This window comes from Pleurodeles waltl, chromosome 11, assembly GCF_031143425.1.
Source record: "Pleurodeles waltl isolate 20211129_DDA chromosome 11, aPleWal1.hap1.20221129, whole genome shotgun sequence".
Lineage (NCBI taxonomy): Eukaryota > Metazoa > Chordata > Amphibia > Caudata > Salamandridae > Pleurodeles > Pleurodeles waltl.
The window spans coordinates 311,669,877-311,691,633 of NC_090450.1; the positions used below are offsets into that span (position 1 = coordinate 311,669,877).

Here is a 21,757-nt window from a genome sequence, read left to right on the forward strand (position 1 = left end):
TCTGAGTACATGCTTATCAGCCAAAGCCCTTGGTGAGAAAAAGTACGAAAACAAGACAAAATGCCCATTGTGCAACATTGAAAATCACTTGCAGCTTTTAACATGCCAATTGCTGAGATAAAGTCAATAGACAGAATGAAGCTAAAGCTAAGCTGAATACAAAATGGAGTCTGTAACTGGTGACCACTGGACAGCTAAGCCAGGTGCAAAGTGGTGCAACACGAAGTCAGTGGTCAAAACACACATTTCACTACACCCTCTCATTCACACCAGCTCAGAGCATTGCCCACTTTCTCCAGTTTTAAGGCAGCCTTGAATACATCCCATTCCTAGATCTTCCATAAGACACATACTTAGAGGCCTCCACGAAGGTAAATGTTTTTGTTCCATTTGACTTATTTCTGATTATGGCAGAAAATTATGCTTTGTAGACGATAAGCAGTTATTTTTCTTTTTAAGTCTAAAATCAGTTGTCATTGCATGAAAGCTTTTGAGAAGACAAAACCTCTTTTATGGCTCCCGGTTATGGAAGCCAGGGAACAGTGTGTTAAACAACGTATATCGCACTGGTGGTGGACTAGCAGGATTTTAGACAGGAAAGGGAAAAAATCATTGGCAAACCATGTAGGTAGTGTTTATGTGCTAACTTATGGAGTGAAAGCGCATTAAAAGCAGACACATTTAAGAAACCAAAGGACGTCTATAAAGAAGGGCCCCTTGCCTTCAATAAAGTTCTGTCTTATTTCAAATAAATGTGAGCTTTCATTTTAGTCCTTCCTTTCTCTCTGTGTCATAGGTACAAAAGAAGGACTATAGTTAAGGCTCACTACCCACCCAATTTCCATTTAACATAAACATACAAAGAGCCTGTATTGAAGGCCAGGCAACCTTCAGTATAGGCAGTCTTTTTTGTCTTGGCAACCCAGTGGCACTGATATAATGCATCCAAGAGGGAATGGAGGGTGAGAGGAGCAAAGACAGCACACAGAGGAAAGAGGAAGGGATGGCAGGGAAGATCAAGTAAGAGGGTAAGTGGATCGAATTAGGAAGACACACAGGGGAAAGAGACAGGGGAGTAAGGGAGAAACAAGAGAGGGAGAAACAGGAAGAGTGAGTAACACACAGGGAAAAGTGGAAGTTGGAGGAGTGGAAAGGAAGAAAGACAGTAGCCTATCTGTTGGAGAAATGAGGCCCACATTGGGGAAAGTGGGAGACTCTTAAGGAAGATAGATAGGGTGGTGTCAGGGGAAATGTAAGAGCATGATGCATAGGAAGGTGGGGCAGGAAGAAACAAGCTGAAGCAGATATTAGAGAAGTTGACAGACTTAACTAGTCCAGTCAACGATAAAGTAAAAGCAAATACCATATTTGAAGTTAGAAATATAAATCTTAAATTTGAGTAGCTGAAATGCAACAACCACCTAAACCCCTCTTCATCTGGATTCCGAGTCAACCGTAGCACAGAGACAGCCCTGATAACAGCCACCAATGACATCAGGGCCCTCCTGGACTGCAGTGAAACGACAGCCCTCAACCTCCTGAATGTGTCAGTTGCCTTCAACAGCATCTCCTATCACATTGTGATCAACAGATTCCACCACTTTGGAATACAGAGAACACCCTCAAATAGATCATCAAATATCTCACCAGAAGAACCCCCAGGATCCAACTCTCACCATTTAACTTGGAACCCAAGAAGATTATGTGTGGCACCCACCAAGGATCGCCCATCAGTCCCACCCTTTTCAACACTTACATGACTACCTGGCCATCACCGGCAGACTGCACGGGCTCAACATCATCTCCTATAATGAGGCCCACCAGCTCATCCCTTCATTGTCAGAAGACTCCTCCACCACCAGAGCCAGCTACCACAGTTACGTGGCAAAGGTCACCAAAAGTCCTCATGTTTGGGAACCACATCTCTCCATGAAATAGTGCATGCAGCCCCCACCCTCACAAACCACGCCTGCAACCTCAGTATCATTTTAGATACTAAACTATCTATGAAGAAACAGTTTCTATGTAGGAATCACCGTATGCCTCCTGGCGAGACTACTGACAATACAAAACTCAGTAGCCAGACTCATCCTCGACTTCCCCAGATGAACCTACACTACATCCCACCTCAAGAAACTACACTGGCTCCCTATCCAGAAGATATGCCATTTCAAGATGTTGACCCACAGGTACAAAACCCTGAACAACAAAGGACTAGCACAGATCAACAAGCACATGGCCTTTCACCAACCGACCAGACACCTACGGTCTGCCTCCCTCTTCCTCACAGCCACCCCACAGATCCACCAAAGCAACAGCGGAGGACGCTCATTGTCACACCTGGCAGCCAACGCCTGTAACAACCTTCCCCTACACCTAAGGGCTGCCCCATCGCTCCAGCAATTCAGGGAAGAACTCAAGACCTGGCTGTTTGAATGAATCAGATCATCTCGGAGCAGTTAGCAACTCCAACTTTAGGCTGAGACCCTAAAGGGTGATTTGCTGCGCTTTACAAATCCTGATTGATTGACTGGTTGAAGGAGGCAAACCAAAGCCCACTCTTGGTCTGTTTGACCCCTGTACTGTTCAAAACCAGAAGTAAAAAAGATAATCTGATGTAGTTAACACAGGTTATCCTAAACAAATGGACATTAACAAAACAGGGATTTCTATCGGTCAAAATGTTGGGCCTAAAAGCACATCACACTAAAGTTATATAAGGAGAAAATACTGATGAGCTCATAAATCAGAGTTAAAGTACAGAAAGGTGCTTCTTTTCGAATTGTTTCCTTACACTATTTCACTTGCTCTCAGATAGTAAACATTTAAAATCCCCCATGAAACATACAAAGTGGTTTTCTTGACTATAGATACAAAAAACGAAATTTCGGATTTGTCTTTTACACTTGCATTTAAGTGATGCCTACCAACCAAGGCATGATTTAGTTCTTTCAAGGGAGCCTCTACTGAATACATGTATGCTATAATCCCTAACTGTTCCATGTACACAGTTACTCATTGAGTCTTGTTTCTTTTTACTTTGCATTCTGTTACTTGTAGTATTTGAATCAGGCTGAAATAAAGAGAAGCTACAAATAACAGGAAAGGATGATATCCTCATGCCTGACATTGATCAGCCTGAAATCTCAAAGGAAAAAATTCGTACTCTTGCATGCAGATCAGTGACCCTAATTGCTGTTCTTGTAAGTGTCAGTTTCAGGGAGAAACGTCTCTTGTCTTCTTGTTGGGAAACAAATGTGTGAGGCATTTAAGTGCGTCTGTTACCTTTTAATGCCAAAACAAGGCTCGGCTTTGAGGGTGACAACAGGCCACTGATTTATAAGCACAATGTGCGAAGCAGTTAGTGTGTGGATCCAGTAGATGGGGAAATGGGAAAATAGTGCAAGAAACACAAGGACAAAGCACACCACCGCAAAATGGTGAGGCAACATAGGAGAAGGAAGACGAGACGTGATGGAGGGGGGGCGAAAGGGATGTGCTGAGTTGCAGGCAGCAGAAGAAAGCGGCAAGCCCTTAGACCCCACCCCCCAAACAAAATTAACGCCTTTATGAAAAAAATGTGATATTTCAAATAAAATATACTGATGTTTAGCAATATCGGTGTTTTTTCCCCATGTGAACAGCTCTAAAGAGAGAATTTTGTCCTACAAAATGTGTACCTTATTTGAGTAATTCATTTCACATTTACATTCATTTTCTTCATATTTTCCTCGCCTCACTTCTTCATTTACTTCTCTCAGCCACGTTTCTTCCCTAACTTCACTTCTTCATTCACTTCTCTCAGCACATTTCTTTCCTCACCTCACTTCTTCATTCACTTCTCCCAGCCAACTTCCTTCTCCCACAACTCCACATCTCTCTTCCTTCATCTCTCATAAGCTCATTGCTCCATCCTCCCTACCTGTGTTCCCCTCTTGTTTTCGCATTTCCTTTCCCATATCCATCTATACCTTTCTCTCTCTAGCAATCTTCTTCCTCAGGATCTTTCTTTCTCTGCTTCGTCCCCTCGTCCTTCCTTTGGCCCTCTGAAACACACTCCTACTATAAATCAGGGCCATCTATAATACCTAGACTTGTTGTCCAAAAGCATCGTCCAGCCAGTCCACTGAATGATGAGAAAAGAAAATGTTTATTACATTTGGATCAAACATAATCCCACCTGCTTGGGAAGGCCGATGCGCTCAAAGCTCCTGCTTGATTACTCTACTTACAGCTCCTGCCAAATCTTAGAGGGGCTGTCCTGGGACCTGAGAGGTACCAGACTCTTGGCACAGCAAGAAGGCGCAGTGCAAATCAATTTTATATGAATTTCTGGCTCGAGGTGACAATTTCAATACCTAAGATGTCCTCGTGATATCTATAGCTTCTACTTATGAAAACTAATTTTCTTGGACCTTCTTTGGTAAGAAATACGTTTACTGAGTAGTTTAAGTGTCCATGATACCCCCAACACAAACTTAAGTGTTTCTGCAAAAAGGAGCCCAACTGAACCAGTGTTTTATAAATATAGAGAACCAGGTCCTGGTGGACACATTAGGGTGCTCTTTGTTCTGAGTTTATACTCAACAGCTCCTAGGTATGGCATAAAGTCTGCAGCATCTATATGATTATAAATCAGATTTAGCAGGCAGTAGACATGGTTTAAGCATGCGTTCAGTTCTAGTTTGCTCTTTATATACCTGCATGGTAGCTAGAAATATGTCCTAAGGGCTTGAGTTGCCCCTCAAAAGATCTTTGTACAAACCCCAAGTCACAGTCCAACGTTCATCTTATGCACTGTTGAATTGTGTAACACTAGCACCTGTTATTGAAGCACCATGAGATAATTCATCTGCATCTTCTGTTTACCTGGTTATTTTTTTAACATTTATTGACTTCACCATTTCCCTTTCATGCTCCGTTCCAATCCTGTGCCACATTATTTTCAGACTCGTTTCTTATAATTCCTCATCTCTAACTTGATTCCTTCCCTGCATGTGTTCCTCCATAATCCTTTAATTTTAATGCAGTTCTTTCCACATCGTATTATTCTTTGCACCCTTCACACTTGCGTTAATTGCTCCTTCCAGACTCACTGCCCTTAGTTTGCTTTCAACATTCTTTATGCTGTTCCATTTTACTTAATATTTGCGATCAGAATAGATTGCTATTCCAGTGTTTTAATAAGAACGATACTTATCGTTGTCAGAACAAGACTTTGGAAATACTCTAATCATTCTGTCTGGCTTTTGAGGATAGAGCACACCACATGTTGGGCTACTAAGAATGTGACACTCGGGAAACGTTGAACGTATTGTATTGTATATGCTGGCAATGAAGATTTGTAAAAGGTTTTGTACACAACTCAGAAACACAACTATCAAAAAATATATAAACTTGGTACAGACTTGGCACTTCAGTGGCTTCATGTAGATAAAGTAAACAAAATGTTTACTCTTTCTTTGACTCCACCAGCAAGATTCTTACATACTTAATCTCCCCATACTTCCCCTTCTCCATTCCACTCAGTTTCATTCACTCTTTCCTTGCCCATACCCTTTCACTGCATTTCTTGTGTTCTTTTATGGTCTTTGCTTACGTAGATATCCTATCTTTCTCATAGTTGTTCAACCAGAAGTCACACTCACCATTAGTCAAGGTCTGAAAGCACATCTTGCCACTGTACTGTCCATATCCAGCCACTGTCCTGGCTCTCACTTGGACGACATACACCATGCCAGGCCTTAGTCCATCAATCCGGGCTGTATTTGTTTGGCTCTTGATCATGGATGAGTTGAACTCATTTTGGTCCTTTTAAGAAAGAGAACAATAATAAAGACAGAGATGCAGCAAATCACCCTGAAGAAGAATAAGGCTAGTTGCGTATAGAAATTACAAAAATCAACTAGCATTAAAATATAGTAATCTCGAAAATAGTAAGGAAAGTGTTACTCACCTGCAGTCCTATTTCTACAACTCATCACTGTAGTAAATTCATTTGCATTGCATAGTGACCCTCCAATGTTTTAGCACTGATAAGGCAATTTGTTTTTCTCAACCTTACGGGTAGGTGTTGATCCCAGCCATGTATAAATGTCTCCTTGTGATGTTGACTGGAAATTCATTACACTCAACAAAGGCTTATAATTTGATTACCAGTAGAACATGTAATCAGACCTGAATCCTGCTGGCTGACAACAGTCGTTAATGAGGCAAGCCCACCATTTAATCCATGGAAGTGAAGTACTCTCAAATCATAAAAGTTGTGGATTACCCTGGTTAAAAGGAAAAAACAACCCAGAATCTTATCATACTACGACCTATAATGGTTCGCTTTCAAAGGCTGGATCCTGCTCTGTGGAAATTTTTCATCCTCATGCTGTCTAGTAGCCACTCAGTCATCAATGGTCCCTGATTTCAAAAAGTAGCTCTCCTAAACTTATTAGTTATATTCTCTGTTGATCATTCACTCGTCTAAAACTCTGGCTCTCTGGACATCAATCAATCTACTCAATGGCCTCTATTCTCTGGACTGTCATTGAGGGCCTTGCTCAGTTGTTTCTGTTGTTTGGGGATTAGTCATATTCATGTGTCCTCCTCGTGTTGGCAATCATTTGTCTTGACTGTCTACTCTCTGGCAGACCAAAGTCTTGTTGATACACTCTGGTCTGCCATATTCGTGGTGTGATGGCCACTGCTTTTAGTCAATCTCTGGCGATCACTCACTCTTTTTGATGCACTCTGATATCTGAATGCTCCTTTATGTTTCCACTTCGCATTGCTCTTGGGCTTTGGCTGCCTCATTTTTGATGCTGCTTGTTTACATCCTCTCACTGTTTAATCGTGCTATTACTTTTCTAAATTGTGCAAGATTAATGCCCTCCAGGAAAAGTCCGAGGACGAATCTACAATCAACTCTTTATTTGCAATCTTCTTCATGGTGAGTTTAAGCTCTTCCCTTTCAACTTTGTCTCTTTCCGTCCAGTATTAATCAAAATGCTCTAGAATAATTGCTGAGGTCCAGAAGTGTAAATAAAGATTCATATAATTTTGCAAGATCTCAGAATAGCATTAGGCCACTAAATTAAATCAGTCAAGAAAAGGAAAGCACCAGGCCTGATTAGTATACACTCTGACTGCTGTGTCATATTTGCAGACTGTTGGTTGCCACAAGGGCTGGTAAGTTGATTCTCTGTAGCAAATGCAGATATTGGCGTCATTACTTCTGCTCTGCACTCAGCTATTACAGTGACTGTGTGTAAACAGAGTCCAGCACTGCAGTACTTTTCTTGTTTCATTGCTTTATCTGTCTATTAAAAGGGAGTGCTTGTTGGCTCCAAGAGTGAAAAGTCAAAAAGTCAAAAGCTCCTGACTACTTTGTAGCCTGGATAATGTTTATGGAAACATATGCTGTGGTGAAGTGTAACCATGTCTTAGTTGTGCTATATTTACTCAGCCATTCAACTCTTTTGAGAATAATCTATTCTGTGACAAACAAGCTGCAATGGAGGTGGAACCTAGACTTTTATAATTTCCCCAGGTGGGGTTTAGGAATGATATTGTGTCGGTTCTTCACTTGAAGGACCGTGGGAAGCCAGAGTACAGGGTACCAAAGCTGCTCCCGCCCCCCCCCTTTATCTTCTTAGTAAAACTCTCACACACATAGCTGTATGGAAGACCCTGAGGTCTTTTTTACATTTCTATTAAACTTCCACATATAACTAAATATTTTAAGCTACTCTGCATTGCTGAACCTCACCCACAAGCACTGGTAAGAAGTCACATTTGTTTTTTACTAAAGCTCTGCATTTTGGGGAAAATCACAGTAAATTAATTCTTAAGAAGGATAGGACAGAAATGGAACAGCAGCTTTCTTATATCTATCATGGACTTGCATTCACCATCAATTGAACCGGATCCCCATGCCCTGGCCTTGTAATTATTGACAGCACCCAAGCCAGGATAGGTGTGGCTCAGATTGCTTCAGTTAGACATTGTCTTATCTACTTTCTAAAAGTCCCGAAATCAAAAACATTTTAGGAAAAAAAGTAATTGTAGTCATTGTGATACTTTTCTTGATACGTGCATGCAACATGAACTGTAAATAAATAGGATTGAAAAATTAGAAACCTGGTGAATAGAAATATATTGTTTCTACTGATAAAAAAAACATTAAAAATTAAAACGATCCTAAACGTTAGCTTGATGATGAACATCAATTTAAAGCACTATAACCTACTGCAATTGTATTAGAAATCTCTTTCATCCCGAAACCTGCCTAAGAGACTTGAAAGGCTCCTAGCAAATTATTATGAATTTAAACCCCATTATGAAAGGGCATGCCGAGGGAAATGCAATCCAGAATGCATATGTAGCATTGAAGAGCTAAGTAATTTCCTTTTTCCTTGCCTGAAATATTCTACTTTACGAAATTTCACTCTAAAAGTAATATTTTTTAGATATGATGTGCAGTCTTAAAGTGAGGCAATAAATCTGGTGCTGAAGGCTAATTTACAGACTGGAAATTATATAACAGGTTTTGCCAAGATGAATTCATCATTACTGCCTATAAGAAGAGATCTTAGGGGAATCAATTCTCAACTGTGCAACCTTTCATCCAGTAGATGCCGTAAATAAGGGTCTGGGCACTTATTTCTGTTCTGGGCTGAGATGGCTCTAGTAGCCCTCTGTCATTTGTCTTTGGAATAGCTGGCGATAGGGCTTGGAGTTGACTCTGCGTCGGTACTACCTCAGCACAGACATCTGTTTATTAAACCAAGTTTATAAATCATATATTATTGGGAACTCCTTTGGTAAACTATTGCCATACAATTCTAGAAGAAATCTCCTGCGAGTGGCCACTTTTGATCGTGTCATGACTGATGCTGTATTTTGAAAGCAACAGCTGGGTTGGCCTCTTTTTCTGTTTTCTTCTCCTTAAGCCCACTCTTTCTTTACTTCCCTATTTTATGTGCTCCAAAGTTTTTTATGGGACAACTAAAGATTTGAAGCATTGTTCTTTCAACACTTGTTATACTGTTTAAATTGAACATGTTCACTTGCAAAAACGTACTAAACATACTGTTTAGAAAACAATTCTAGGTTAAGACAAACAGACATAAGATATGTGCATACAGGAGGGCTTTAGTGGTAAGTTACAGGAGGGGTTGACAGACCTTCCTTGGATCTGAACGGGCTCTGGAAGAGGACCTGTTGGCACAGCGTACTCTGAAATAATACTATTTTGAAATAAACATCTGTACATCCCCGCTTAGATCGCTGCCCTCATGCCAATAGGCTGATCAACCAAATGGGCCATGGACAGTACCCTCCATTTTACTGCTCTGCTTGTCAGAAAGGCACATCTAGCAGTGCATTACGAATAACATAAGAAATTATAAGGTGGCTACATTACGGCAGCAAGCCTCTCACACATGCAGAGAGGTTTCTTGGGGAGCCTCGAAAATGGACTGAGTCCTTGTTTTGTCATTCCTCGGGAAGAAGTTTTCAAAAGTGGTTTCTCAATCCTCTGGTTACAGATGAGGCTGTAGGTGACACTCAACGAGATCAACTCAGGGTTGATCTATGTAATGCAGATGTTTTTTGCATTGAAAAGACCAAATAGCCTTTCAACCAATTATCTGGCTCTTATGGTCCCTCTTTCTGATCATCTTCATAGTTAACAGCTGGTGGAGTGAGAAACAGGATCAGCGACTTGGTACATAATAAGATAAAACTTCACATTTTCTTAGTTGCTTTCATTTTTTTCTTTGCCCATTCAACTATTACAGCTTCGTCCAGCTCACTGCTAAATAAGGGCAGCAGTTAGATGGCTGCCGAAGGATGAGGGAAAGGGTTGTTGCTTGGCTGCAAACAGGTTGCTCCTCAACGAGGCTTCGCTACTGTGACTCCTTTTAGAACAAGAGATATGTTCAGATCCTTACACAGCACCTCAGTACGATAATGCGCCTGGCACCACTGTGAGGCACCACTGTGCTCTACAAAACTTTCCCGCCTGCCCAAGATCTGTCTTAGTCTTTTCCAAACTCTAGACCTTTAATACAGATGTGCTGCTCTCACCTTCTCGTAATAACGAACTTCATAGTCGAGGATGATGCCGTTTGGCTGCTCAGGCTGCGGCCAGGAGAGTGTTATGGACTTCATTGAAGCGCTGACCTGGTGCATAATGGGAACAGTGGAAGGAGCTGTTGAGAAAAAAAGACAAATCAGACTATAACAATGACAAAAGAATCATACAATAGTCCTTACAGAGCCGAGGTGCCTTAGCAAACTCAAGGATGCCTGCACTCAGCCGCAGTTTCAGGAACGAGACAGAAGAGCAAGGTGCAACAAGATGGTGCGAGAGATGGACAAGTGAATATAGGAAGAAACAGAAGGAGGTTAAGAGGAATCGAATGAATGACAGAGATAAAAATATACAAATAAATGCTCAACAGTAAGAAGTAATTGGAAGAGATGGAATGAGAAAGGGACCAAGGCAATGGAGCTGTAAGAGAAATACAGAGTATTCTTACGGGGTGAGGAACTGTACCAGCGAGAGGCAGAAGAAAGAATGCAGTAAGTGCAGGAATATTGTAACAAATGAGGTATCAACATGATTTAAAGGATGGCGTAAGGCGAGCAATGTCTCTGTGAGATCCAGTGAGGTGTACGAGAGACCAAGCAGTACAAGTAGAAACTCCACCAGGGGCAATGGGTGTCTCTGCTCAGTTCCGGGCTTCCCTCTCTAATTTAGTTCCCTTGAACACACTCATGGTAGACAGTGCCTAATCTGTGCCGGGTGTTGCAGGCTGTGGGCACCTAAACTCATTTTGGGGGCGCAAGGGTGGATTTTTTGTTTATCAACATATTTTGGCCCAGAGGAAGAAAGAGAAAAGCAGATTTAAAGCAAAAAAAAGAAGGAGGAAAAGGAGAAAGAGAGGAATACTGTGACAGAGAGAGAACGCAGGGATGAAAAATAACCTGCAAGAGTGAGATTAACAGACAAGAAGTGTAAGGTAGTGGAAGAAATAGGAATGACGTGAAATCAATACTGAGCCTCCTTGGTATTCAGCAATTCCAGCATTCATTAACTCTGATATTCAGCCACCCTAGAGGCAGGATCCCAAGAAAAAAATGCCTCTGCTCTTAAATACATTTTGTTTTTATTCAAATGAACTTCAGACAAAATACTGGAGCCTACACTACATCGTAGATCTATGTACATTTACCGAGTGAGGCATACAGAGAAGGACAGATAATAGAAAGGTGAATGAGTAAAAAAAGAAACAAAGAGACCAATTGTTGGGGGGGGGTAGAAATAAACAATAGAAAGACACACTGTACCATATAAAGGTAGGAAAAGAAGGTCCCTTGTAAATACAAACAAAGTACTACCACTTCTCAATATAAACTGAAACAAGATGCCAAGGCCATCTACAGATCCCAAGCTTGTCACTACATGGTAAGGATATTTTGTTTGCATAAAAGAATCTCCAAAAGTATGGCACTCCTGCACCTCGAATTACCATAGTCGAGCCTGCCTTGCTGGCCTGCCAGAGTTTAAGATAATAATTCACGTGACAGGCAGAGAGGTTTTAAAGCATGAGCAAAGTAGGCAATTGCCCAGGGCCCCCACCTTCCACAGGACCACTAGAAAAATGAACTTTCTGTTCATCTCCCATCTCTCCATTTCTCCATCTGAACCTTTAACACATTATTCAATACTGTTTGACATCATGGGGTTTGAATTAGCGTAAAATGGGCAATAGAGTACAAAGATGTTTTGAAGGGAGGGCCCTAAGGGATGTGTTGCCTGGTGACAGGACAAGCCCACTACCGCTGGGTCACTCATCAAGGGACATGAGCCATCCAGCACCTGCCAGACACTCCCCTTTCGTACTGTTCCCGCTCTCTTCCTTAGACTACTTCATGTAGTCCAGTTCCTCCTCATGCTCCTAAACTGGATGCCGATTACCTTTCCTCACTCCTGGGCTCAAGGTGGTCCAGTTGTTTCCTCTCTCTCTCTCTCTCGTGCAAAAAGGTCCAGACATAAGCCTGTATAGCCTATGAGGCCACTTTATTAGGACAGGCTTCTAGTCGAGCAAATTCATTATCATCAAATAGAATACATGAATCAGAAAAAAATCTTCACTAATAAATACACTTTCCTGACATCCCCCCAATCCTGAACGAGTCCCAAACTTTAACAGTCCACAAGGACAAATTAACTTGCTTTCCTCACAACATCAACCTTTTCATCTTCCATTCCTAGACCTTCCCTTGCATTACAGAGACTCTCTCTCGCCCAGCCTTCCAATTGTCTCCACTTGAATGTTCTTTTTCTAACAAACTCCTCTTCACCCCTACTCTGAGCCCCCTCCCGAGGGGTGGGTACTTCCGCACCTGACTCTCCATACCCTCTAAAGAGAGCCTCTTCAAATACTACAACCTGTTACATAATGACTTTCTGTGAAAAACAGTGCTACAATCATGTTAGTCTTAGCAGTCCATAACCTTGAGGAGAATATCTTCTAAAATGACTTGCCCTATTGCCCCCTCAATGAATGGATGAATGGATACTTCTAGAAGGCTGCACATACTACATAGCAAAATTATATATATATATATATATATATACATGTATATATATATGTATATATATATATATATATACATATAGATAGATAGATAGATAGATAGATAGATAGATAGATAGATAGATAGATAGATAGATAGATAGATAGATAGATAGATAGATAGATAGATTATTTTTTTTCACTGAAAAAACAAAGCTTACAGGGATGTTATACTTAGGAAATAGAATTGAAAACAAACATAGAAATTATTCACTGAAAAAGCCAAATGTTACAGGGAAGTTAAAGTTAGGCTCACATTTTACACGTACAAAACCAGTGAAATTCACAGATTATAGTTACCTCATCTAACTATAACTTGCAACCCTGTAATGCACTGCTTATGACCTCACGTATTACATCACTCATGACATTATCAGTGACATCATAGATGACATCACTCATGACACTGCAAATTACATCACTGATGACATCATCCAGTGAGTGTAAGTGGCTGTATAGATGTGTGAGTGGAAGAGTGGCTGTACCGGTGACAGGGTGCATGTTTGCTTGTATGGGTGAGTGGCGGAGTGTGTTTGTGACTGAATCAGTGAGTGGGTGGGTAAGTCAGTGTCTGTACGGGTGAGTGAGTAGATGTATCACTGGGTTTTTGCATAAGTGTGTGGATGTGTCAGTGCCTTTAAGGAGGAGTGAATGGACGTGTAATAGCTATATCGGTTAATCACTGGGTGTGTCAGTGTGTGCACTGGTAAGTGAGTGGGTGTATGAGATGCTGAATGGGTAAGTGAGTGGGTGTGTGAGTGGTTGTATGGATGTGTTAGTGACTGTATTGGTGAGTGAGTGGGTGAGTGACTGTATGGGTGACTTCAGAGATGTGTGGGTGAGTGACTGGGTGTGGTAGTTGTTGTACAGGTGAGTTACTTGTTTGTAAGTGTCTGTACTGGAGAGTGAGTGGCTGTGTCTGTGACTAGATAGCTGAGAGTGTGGGTATGTGACTGCTTGTATGGGTGAGTAAGTGAGTATATTGGTGGCAGTGTGGGTATGTTATTTGTTTTTGTGAGTGGTTCTACAGGTGTATGAGTTGGTGTCTGAGTGGCTATGTGAGTGTGTGAGTTGGTGTGTGAGTAGCTGTGTAGGTGTATGAATATCTGACTTAGTAATGTATAGTGAGTGAGTTGTGTAAGTGGCTGTGTGAGTGAGTGCGTGTCTGTCAGTCTAATGGCTATGTGAATGAGTGTTCAAGTAGTTGTGTGTATGGATGTACAATTGTTTCTATGGAGGTATGAGTGGACAGTTGATCTTTTTTGTGTGGATGATGTCATCAGTGATGTCATTTGAGATGTCATCAGTGATGTTACCGACCATGTCATAAGTGATGTAATATGTGAGGTCACAAGCAGTGCATTACTGGGGTGCAAGTTATAGTTAGCTGAGGTAACCATACCTGCTGAATTTCACTGGTTTTGTATGAATTAAATGTGAGCCTAACCATAACGTCCCTGTAGCCTTTGTTTTTTTCAGTGAATTTCTGTGTGTTTTTTCAAATTCTATTTCCTAACTATTAATTGCCTGTAACCTATGTTTTTTCAGTGAATTGTAACAGTTTTTTAACATAAAGTGACTTTTATTACTATACATTAATCCATCCAACGGAAGTTTGCTAAAATAGCTCCTTCTCTGTAACAGCAATGCTTTCTTTGTTTTCCTGCCTGCATCTCTGCAGGAAGGGAAACAGAGGAAACCTCAGTTCGCAGTGAGGGAGAGCTGTTTGACAGCTCTCCATCACTGCAAGCAGAGTGTTTGCTCTGACTTGGCAGTTGTCAAGCTCACACCAAGTCAGAGCAAACACTTATGTCACAGGGTGGGCACCCCAGGACATAGCAGGAGCTGGCCCTGGAGGGTGGCAGTCCCCAGGGCCATCAGTGGCTCCTCAAGGGGGGATGCGTGACCCACCTCCACCTGAAATAGCCCCAGTGGGGTGGTCTCTGGGGGGGGTGAGGGTCCCCTGGGCTCTGGGGGTACTGACTGGGCCTCGGTGTTTAATTTATGTAAAGCCCCGGGGAGGTGATGGTTCCTGCGTCTGCGGGGTGGCTGGGTAGCCCCCACATTTAATTTATTTAAAGCACTGGGGTGGCGGTCTCCGGGGTTGTGCGGGGGCTGGGCGCCTCCCCCCCAGCATTAGATTTATTTTAGCCTGGAGGAGGCGGCAGTCACTGGGGCTGTGGGGGGGCTGCCTCCCCCCACATTACATTTCTTAAAGCCTCGGGGTTGGTGGCAGTCCCCAGAGCTGCGGGAAAGGAAACCCTCCCATGCATTAGATTTCTTAAAGCCCAGGGAGCTGAGGCGGGAGTCCCCGGGGCTGCAGGGTTGTCGGCCAGCCCCACCTGCATTTATTGAGATTTTAGTCCCAGGGAAATGGAGGTCCCCGGGGCTTTGGCAAGTATAGAAGGGGGCACAGTGCGCCCCTTCTCATTTCTTGCATGCTCTCTGGGACTTGGCCCACCCCAGGGCTTCACTAAAAGGGAGGGAAACCACCAGTTTTTTTTTATGTTAGAAAAACCTGCAGGTCTGCATCTGTTGATTTTACTGATGTTTTAAAAAAATATATATTTTAAGCCCTAGCGTGGTCCCTTTGGGACCCCAACACCAGAACTAAGGGTTCAGGGTGCCCCTACCCAGGCACCCATATTTTTTTTTTTACTTCAGCCGAGTCCCAAGATGGCTGCCAATATTTCCTGCTTGAAGTGTTGACAGCGAATCAGATATCCGCACGGGGACAGTTGGTTCCGCAGAGGATCCAAATCCCTATAGATCTATATTTTTTCAACTCTAATTTCTCCAAAACTACTGGACAAATGTATACTAAATCACAAAAAGTATGCTTTTGGGCCAAGATATAGCTCTCTGGCAAATTTGGTGTAATTCCGTTCAGCGGTTTGGGATGCAGTCATGTTCAAACTTTTGAAAAATCCCATTGACATAGAATGGGGGAAAAGTGTTTTGGATCCCCCCTTTTTCTCTGCCCCGCTTGACGGATCACCCTGAAACTTTAACGACAGCAGCTGAAGTGACCAAAGCATACTTTTTGAAAATTAAATGAAGATTCATCGAGCAGTGGCAAAGTTATTGGAAAAACAAAAACGCTCTCTCTATAGTAAAGAAAAAAAAGTCCTAACTATAACTACCTAGTGTGCTCGACACTATATATATATATATATATACAGGGAGTGCAGAATTATTAGGCAAGTTGTATTTTTGAGGATTAATTTTATTATTGAACAACAACCATGTTCTCAATGAACCCAAAAAACTCATTAATATCAAAACTGAATATTTTTGGAAGTAGTTTTTAGTTTGTTTTTAGTTTTAGCTATGTTAGGGGGATATCTGTGTGTGCAGGTGACTATCACTGTGCATAATTATTAGGCAACTTAACAAAAAAAAATATATACCCATTTCAATTATTTATCATTACCAGTGAAACCAATATAACATCTCAACATTCACAAATATACATTTCTGACATTCAAAAACAAAACAAAAACAAATCAGTGACCAATATAGCCACCTTTCTTTGCAAGGAAACTCAAAAGCCTGCCATCCATGGATTCTGTCAGTGTTTTGATCTGTTCAGCATCAACATTGCGTGCAGCAGCAACCACAGCCTCCCAGACACTGTTCAGAGAGGTGTACTGTTTTCCCTCCTTGTAAATCTCACATTTGATGATGGACCACAGGTTCTCAATGGGGTTCAGATCAGGTGAACAAGGAGGCCATGTCATTAGATTTCCTTCTTTTATACCCTTTCTTGCCAGCCACGCTGTGGAGTACTTGGACGCGTGTGATGGAGCATTGTCCTGCATGAAAATCATGTTTTTCTTGAAGGATGCAGACTTCTTCCTGTACCACTGCTTGAAGAAGGTGTCTTCCAGGAACTGGCAGTAGGACTGGGAGTTGAGCTTGACTCCATCCTCAACCCGAAAAGGCCCCACAAGCTCATCTTTGATGATACCAGCCCAAACCAGTACTCCACCTCCACCTTGCTGGCGTCTGAGTCGGACTGGAGCTCTCTGCCCTTTACCAATCCAGCCACGGGCCCATCCATCTGCCCCATCAAGACTCATTCTCATTTCATCAGTCCATAAAACCTTAGAAAAATCAGTCTTGAGATATTTCTTGGCCCAGTCTTGACGTTTCAGCTTGTGTGTCTTGTTCAGTGGTGGTCGTCTTTCAGCCTTTCTTACCTTGGCCATGTCTCTGAGTATTGCACACCTTGTGCTTTTGGGCACTCCAGTGATGTTGCAGCTCTGAAATATGGCCAAACTGGTGGCAAGTGGCATCGTGGCAGCTGCACGCTTGACTTTTCTCAGTTCATGGGCAGTTATTTTGCGCCTTGGTTTTTCCACACGCTTCTTGCGACCCTGTTGACTATTTTGAATGAAACGCTTGATTGTTCGATGATCACGCTTCAGAAGCTTTGCAATTTTAAGAGTGCTGCATCCCTCTGCAAGATATCTCACTATTTTTGACTTTTCTGAGCCTGTCAAGTCCTTCTTTTGACCCATTTTGCCAAAGGAAAGGAAGTTGCCTAATAATTATGCACACCTGATATAGGGTGTTTATGTCATTAGACCACACCCCTTCTCATTACAGAGATGCACATCACCTAATATGCTTAATTGGTAGTAGGCTTTCGAGCCTATACAGCTTGGAGTAAGACAACATGCATAAAGAGGATGATGCGGTCAAAATACTCATTTGCCTAATAATTCTGCACTCCCTGTATATATATATATATATATGTCCCATAACCCCTCTAACCTATCCCCGGCCCCATTATCTTTTTATGCCTCTACCAACTGCCTTATATCGTGGGAGGGGCCTTTGCGGGTGAGGGGATGGACTATCGACTCTGCTTCCTCCCAGGGGCCCTCACTGCGCACCAAGTTACGCAGTTCACTCACTTGCTCCATTCGCTCCATGTAGCTCCTGACCTGTACTCTCTAAAGAAGCCCAGCTCCTTCCCTCGCTCCCGTGTTTCCTCCAGCCGGGTTCTACTTCTTCTGCCTGCTCTCAGAGGTTTTGCCTTCGCCATGTCTTCTCGCAGCCAGCATGAAGGGGAAGGTGGGCTGTGAATCCTTTGAGGCAGGCAAAGAGGCCTTGTGTTGTTTACCGTCCCTCATGCCGAGGCGCTGCTGTCTATGTTTACACAGCACATCTAATCCGCCTTTTCTGTGTCTCCTCGCGTGTTCGCAGGAGATGTTAATTTGCTGAAATTAAGCACTTAACTTGATTGCTGTTTTCTTAATTGCCGTTCTTTGGAGCCGTGGAGGCTTCTGCGTGATCTACATGGATAATGTGCAAAAGTGGGCACCGTGCCATCGTGGCAGGCAGGTGGATGGGCACCGTCCCCAAAATCAAGAACTCCTCCGTACTGGAAACCCAGCCAAGAAAGATACTTTGTATTAGATGTTTCCTATTATTTAGGCCTTGGTGGCCTGCATGTTTGTCCTGCCTCCGTGGCATCGTAGCCAACCCTCCTGCCCAGGCTGTGGGGTCATTTGCTAAGTAATGGACTTCCAAAGTGGATAAATCATGGAGGCGTCTGTGCCAAATAAAGCACTAGGCCTCATGCCAGGTTTTCTGTAAAGGCATAGAACTCCTACGCTACTTATACTTTCCTTAAAACATGATTAATGTGCGATGTAGTACACTTCCTGCTAGCACCTGGTCACTGAGGTTAAAACTCGCCAATTATAAATAATTTGGGATGTCAAAATATTGGGATTAGGAAGAAGTCAGCTCCAAGAAATGATAATGGCATTAAATATGAGGTCCCACGGGCGTGAGTGTGTGTGAAATATACAGGTCCCAAATGCGAATCCTGACAGGGTCAATTTAGTGTTTCATCTTTCTAAGGGTCAAAAGGTGAGCAATGTTGTGCTCAGGTAAAACCTGCCATATGCACCACTTTAAAACATAAGTGAATGCATTATAGGTGCAATAGGAAAATGTATTTATATAATCTATTTGTTGTCTTTCATAGAGCCTTACTAAAATGAGCATGTCCCAATCTAGACTTTCCTACAATGTATGTACTGGTGTAAATAAGACTCAACAAAGTATGGGGCTCTCTTCACGAGTGTGTCGTTAATTCTGAAGGGGCGGGTAAAGCAGGTTACAGGGCCCTTTGGAATTCCAAGTTTAATGGGAACACAGATAGTGCGGGGTATAACACCCGCAGATTTCAACTACTGCCAGCAGGCGAAGATTCGTAGTGGGATACCAGGGAAAAACAAATCATGCAACAATCTCCACCGTAAATCCTATTCCTGCATGTTATTCTTCAGAAATGTGTAATTTCCAGTATTCCCTCCACGTCACCCAAATTACTGACAGCCTCAAGGACGCGCCACGCGTAATGAGGGCCTAAATTGTGCAATCTGGGTGACACATCGCATAGTCTGTTCTCAAGACCCTTGTGGTGCCAAGACAGGCAAAAATACACCATATGCTAGAATGGTTTTCTATGATGATCTGAAAGGATACAAAGGACACAAGTGCTTCACTTTAGGGAGCCAGAAAAGCAGACACTGAAGGGATCAGGTGAGTATGTGAGGCACTTCAATTGTCAAACTGCAGACTCACTCTATTTAAAGTCCAGGTCAGAGTAGGAAGTAAAGGTAAATAACATGACCGTGACACCTCTTTCCCAATGCAAGCCCATGCTGGTCTGAAGACTATGGAGCCACAAGATATGTGTTGAGGATCCTGTCACAGGCCCGCAATGGGCTGCCAGGAACAAAACTAAGACGTGCCTAGGGTCAGTGTACAGTCTGAGCTTGAGTGCTTGGACGTCCATTACTTAGACACTGACACTGCTCTCAGGGTCATTTTGTATGGGGGCTTGATGCCATGGGGCGAGAGGGATTGCTGGCTCACAATATTTCTCCCAATCTGTGATGAAGTGCCCAAATATTTTCATCAACTCATGTATAGATCCCCTGCTTTTCTGGTGGTCCCTGAAAGGCTTGGGTTTGGGTCTCAGGCAAAAGCAACTCCTTCTGTGACTAGGTGGTGCATTTTTGTCTATTGAGGATGGTTCACTTGATTCAAGGTTTCTTAGGGTCATTGGACAGGGCTTAGAGATGGTCGGTAGGCAGATGTTTGTGATGCCTACTTATCTCAGTCCAACCCTTTGGTTCACTCATATGGCTCTTTGTAGATTTGCTAGGGTGTACGCCGCTGCCATTTCCTGAGCCAAAATATAGTATGGTTCACTCTTTCCGTTATTCCTTAGATGACGTTGTTCCTCCCCACCACAGTCCAGAGTTTTCTTTCAACACCATTTAGAATTTTCTTCTGAGGTGGCAGTTCCAGACGTGTACTACATTGCCCTCGTGGGTGTCCTTATGCTCAACCCTTCTCGCCCTGCTGGCTGTCTCATTGTGTTCCTTCTGCTTTATTGACTTAAGTCAAGGTTTAGGAGCTTCACTGTTCACTGTGCTGACACTGGGATGGTGTTTAGAAGGGACAGGCCAAGTATCATGGTCGCCAGGGTCTTCACAACTGCAATGAGGGGATTGGAAGAACAGGAAGTTGTGGATGATCACTGCAACATTGCCATTTGTTCCACACAAATTTGATAGCATCATCTAGGGTTCCCATCAGTCTTTCAACTTCACTTTGAGGTGTGGCCGTTGTGGCAATTTCGCAGTGTTCGATGTGCAGCACCCTGAAATAGTCCTGAGATTTTGGCTTATGCAAGGGTGATCCATTGCTGTTTTTTAAGGATGACTGGCAAACCGAAAATGCAAAAGATTTTTCCATTTTGGGGAGTATGTGTTCAAATATCCTTGACAGTACCACCTCAATGACTGGTGATAGTGTGCATGAGCCTGTCAGGACTAGAAGATATCTCTGTCCAGAAGCAGGCTGAAATCTGCACTGACTGCGTGACCCTGGCAAGATGCACTTCTCCTCATTGATTACAAGAGCAAGCTACTCTGTGCTCCCTGTGACTTTCTGACAGAAGCATTCACTCGCCATTTGATCCACAAGTGTGCCAATGCAGAGAAACCAAACCTTTCCCCTTAGATTCGATTTTGATTTGGTCACCCCTTGGTGTGCTAGGGCAACTACATAATACCATAGTGACCTGGGGATGATAATCCCAGTACCCCTCAGGAGGATTCTGTTCTTGGAGATGCTGATTTTGCTACATACTCTTCAAAGCCTTTGGAGGCAAGTTTGGCTCAGATTCCCCCTTTCATGGGCACAGGATAGCAACAACTTCAATGCACTGATCATTGATGCCTCCACGGCCTCCTGGAGTTATTTGCTTGTGTGTGTGAGATTCTGTAAAAGTTTGAAAATCTCCTCCCAAGCATAGTGTCACAGTAGCAATCTCTTGACCATTCTATTGGTTCCTTTTGTGGATTTAAAGTAGTTGTTTAGGCAAGCAGCCCATGCCCACCACCTAGTTGTAGCTGTGGTGGCCGCCATCAGTTCACTGAAGGGCAATAGTGAGTCTCTGTTGCTCCGAACGTGGGGCACATTGAAGTTCTGGGGCCTTCCCATGAGGTCCTGTGATGGTGCTATGACCAGTTTGGGCACAGAGGTGGCCTGCGTCCTTGGGAGCTCACAAGTGGATTGGCTCCTCCACTATAATCAATGTGGTCAATTGTCCTCACAACGGCTGTACAGATCCTGCACATACTGCACATTTGTGGGTGCTGGCTCTTGACTGAGTGGCATTTGGCAAATGAGGTGGGCCCCCGTGCAGTGGTCCTCACAATGCTCTGCTGACCAAGGTTTATCAGAGATTCTGCTAAATATCAATAATAATAGTCAAACGTCTGGCTGTTGCTGTCCTTAATGCAAGTGGAGCACTGGCTATGTGATACAGATCAGAACAGCACATGTTCTGCTGCATGCTGATAGAGTCCAGTTGAGCCACCCATACGGGCCCAGCACAAAAATGATTAGGAGCACCCTCACAGCATAGCCTTATAGAGTGGTGCAGACAATGAGAACATTCCTTTGCTTGAAGTGCACCCGGAGGGAGCACGCCAACATTAGCAGTAGATGAAAGAAAAACTGGAGGTGCTGTTGCATCGTGGCCACCGCTGAAATGAGCATTCTGTGCCCTCTTTTGTAGG

At 43.0% G+C, this 21,757-nt stretch overlaps 1 protein-coding gene across 3 annotated transcripts in view; it reads right to left on the minus strand.

Annotated features, from left to right (window-relative positions):
• Nucleotides 1–21,757, minus strand: part of EPHB1 (EPH receptor B1) — a 754,401-nt gene that overhangs the window by 177,229 nt on the left and 555,415 nt on the right. For all 3 annotated transcript variants that reach the window (XM_069213561.1, XM_069213563.1, XM_069213562.1), the window contains exons 6-7: nt 10,081–10,205; nt 5,649–5,811 (exon numbers count right to left, since the gene is read on the minus strand). In XM_069213561.1, the coding sequence (XP_069069662.1) occupies nt 5,649–5,811; nt 10,081–10,205 (288 nt within the window). The remainder of the gene's footprint in view (nt 1–5,648; nt 5,812–10,080; nt 10,206–21,757) is intronic.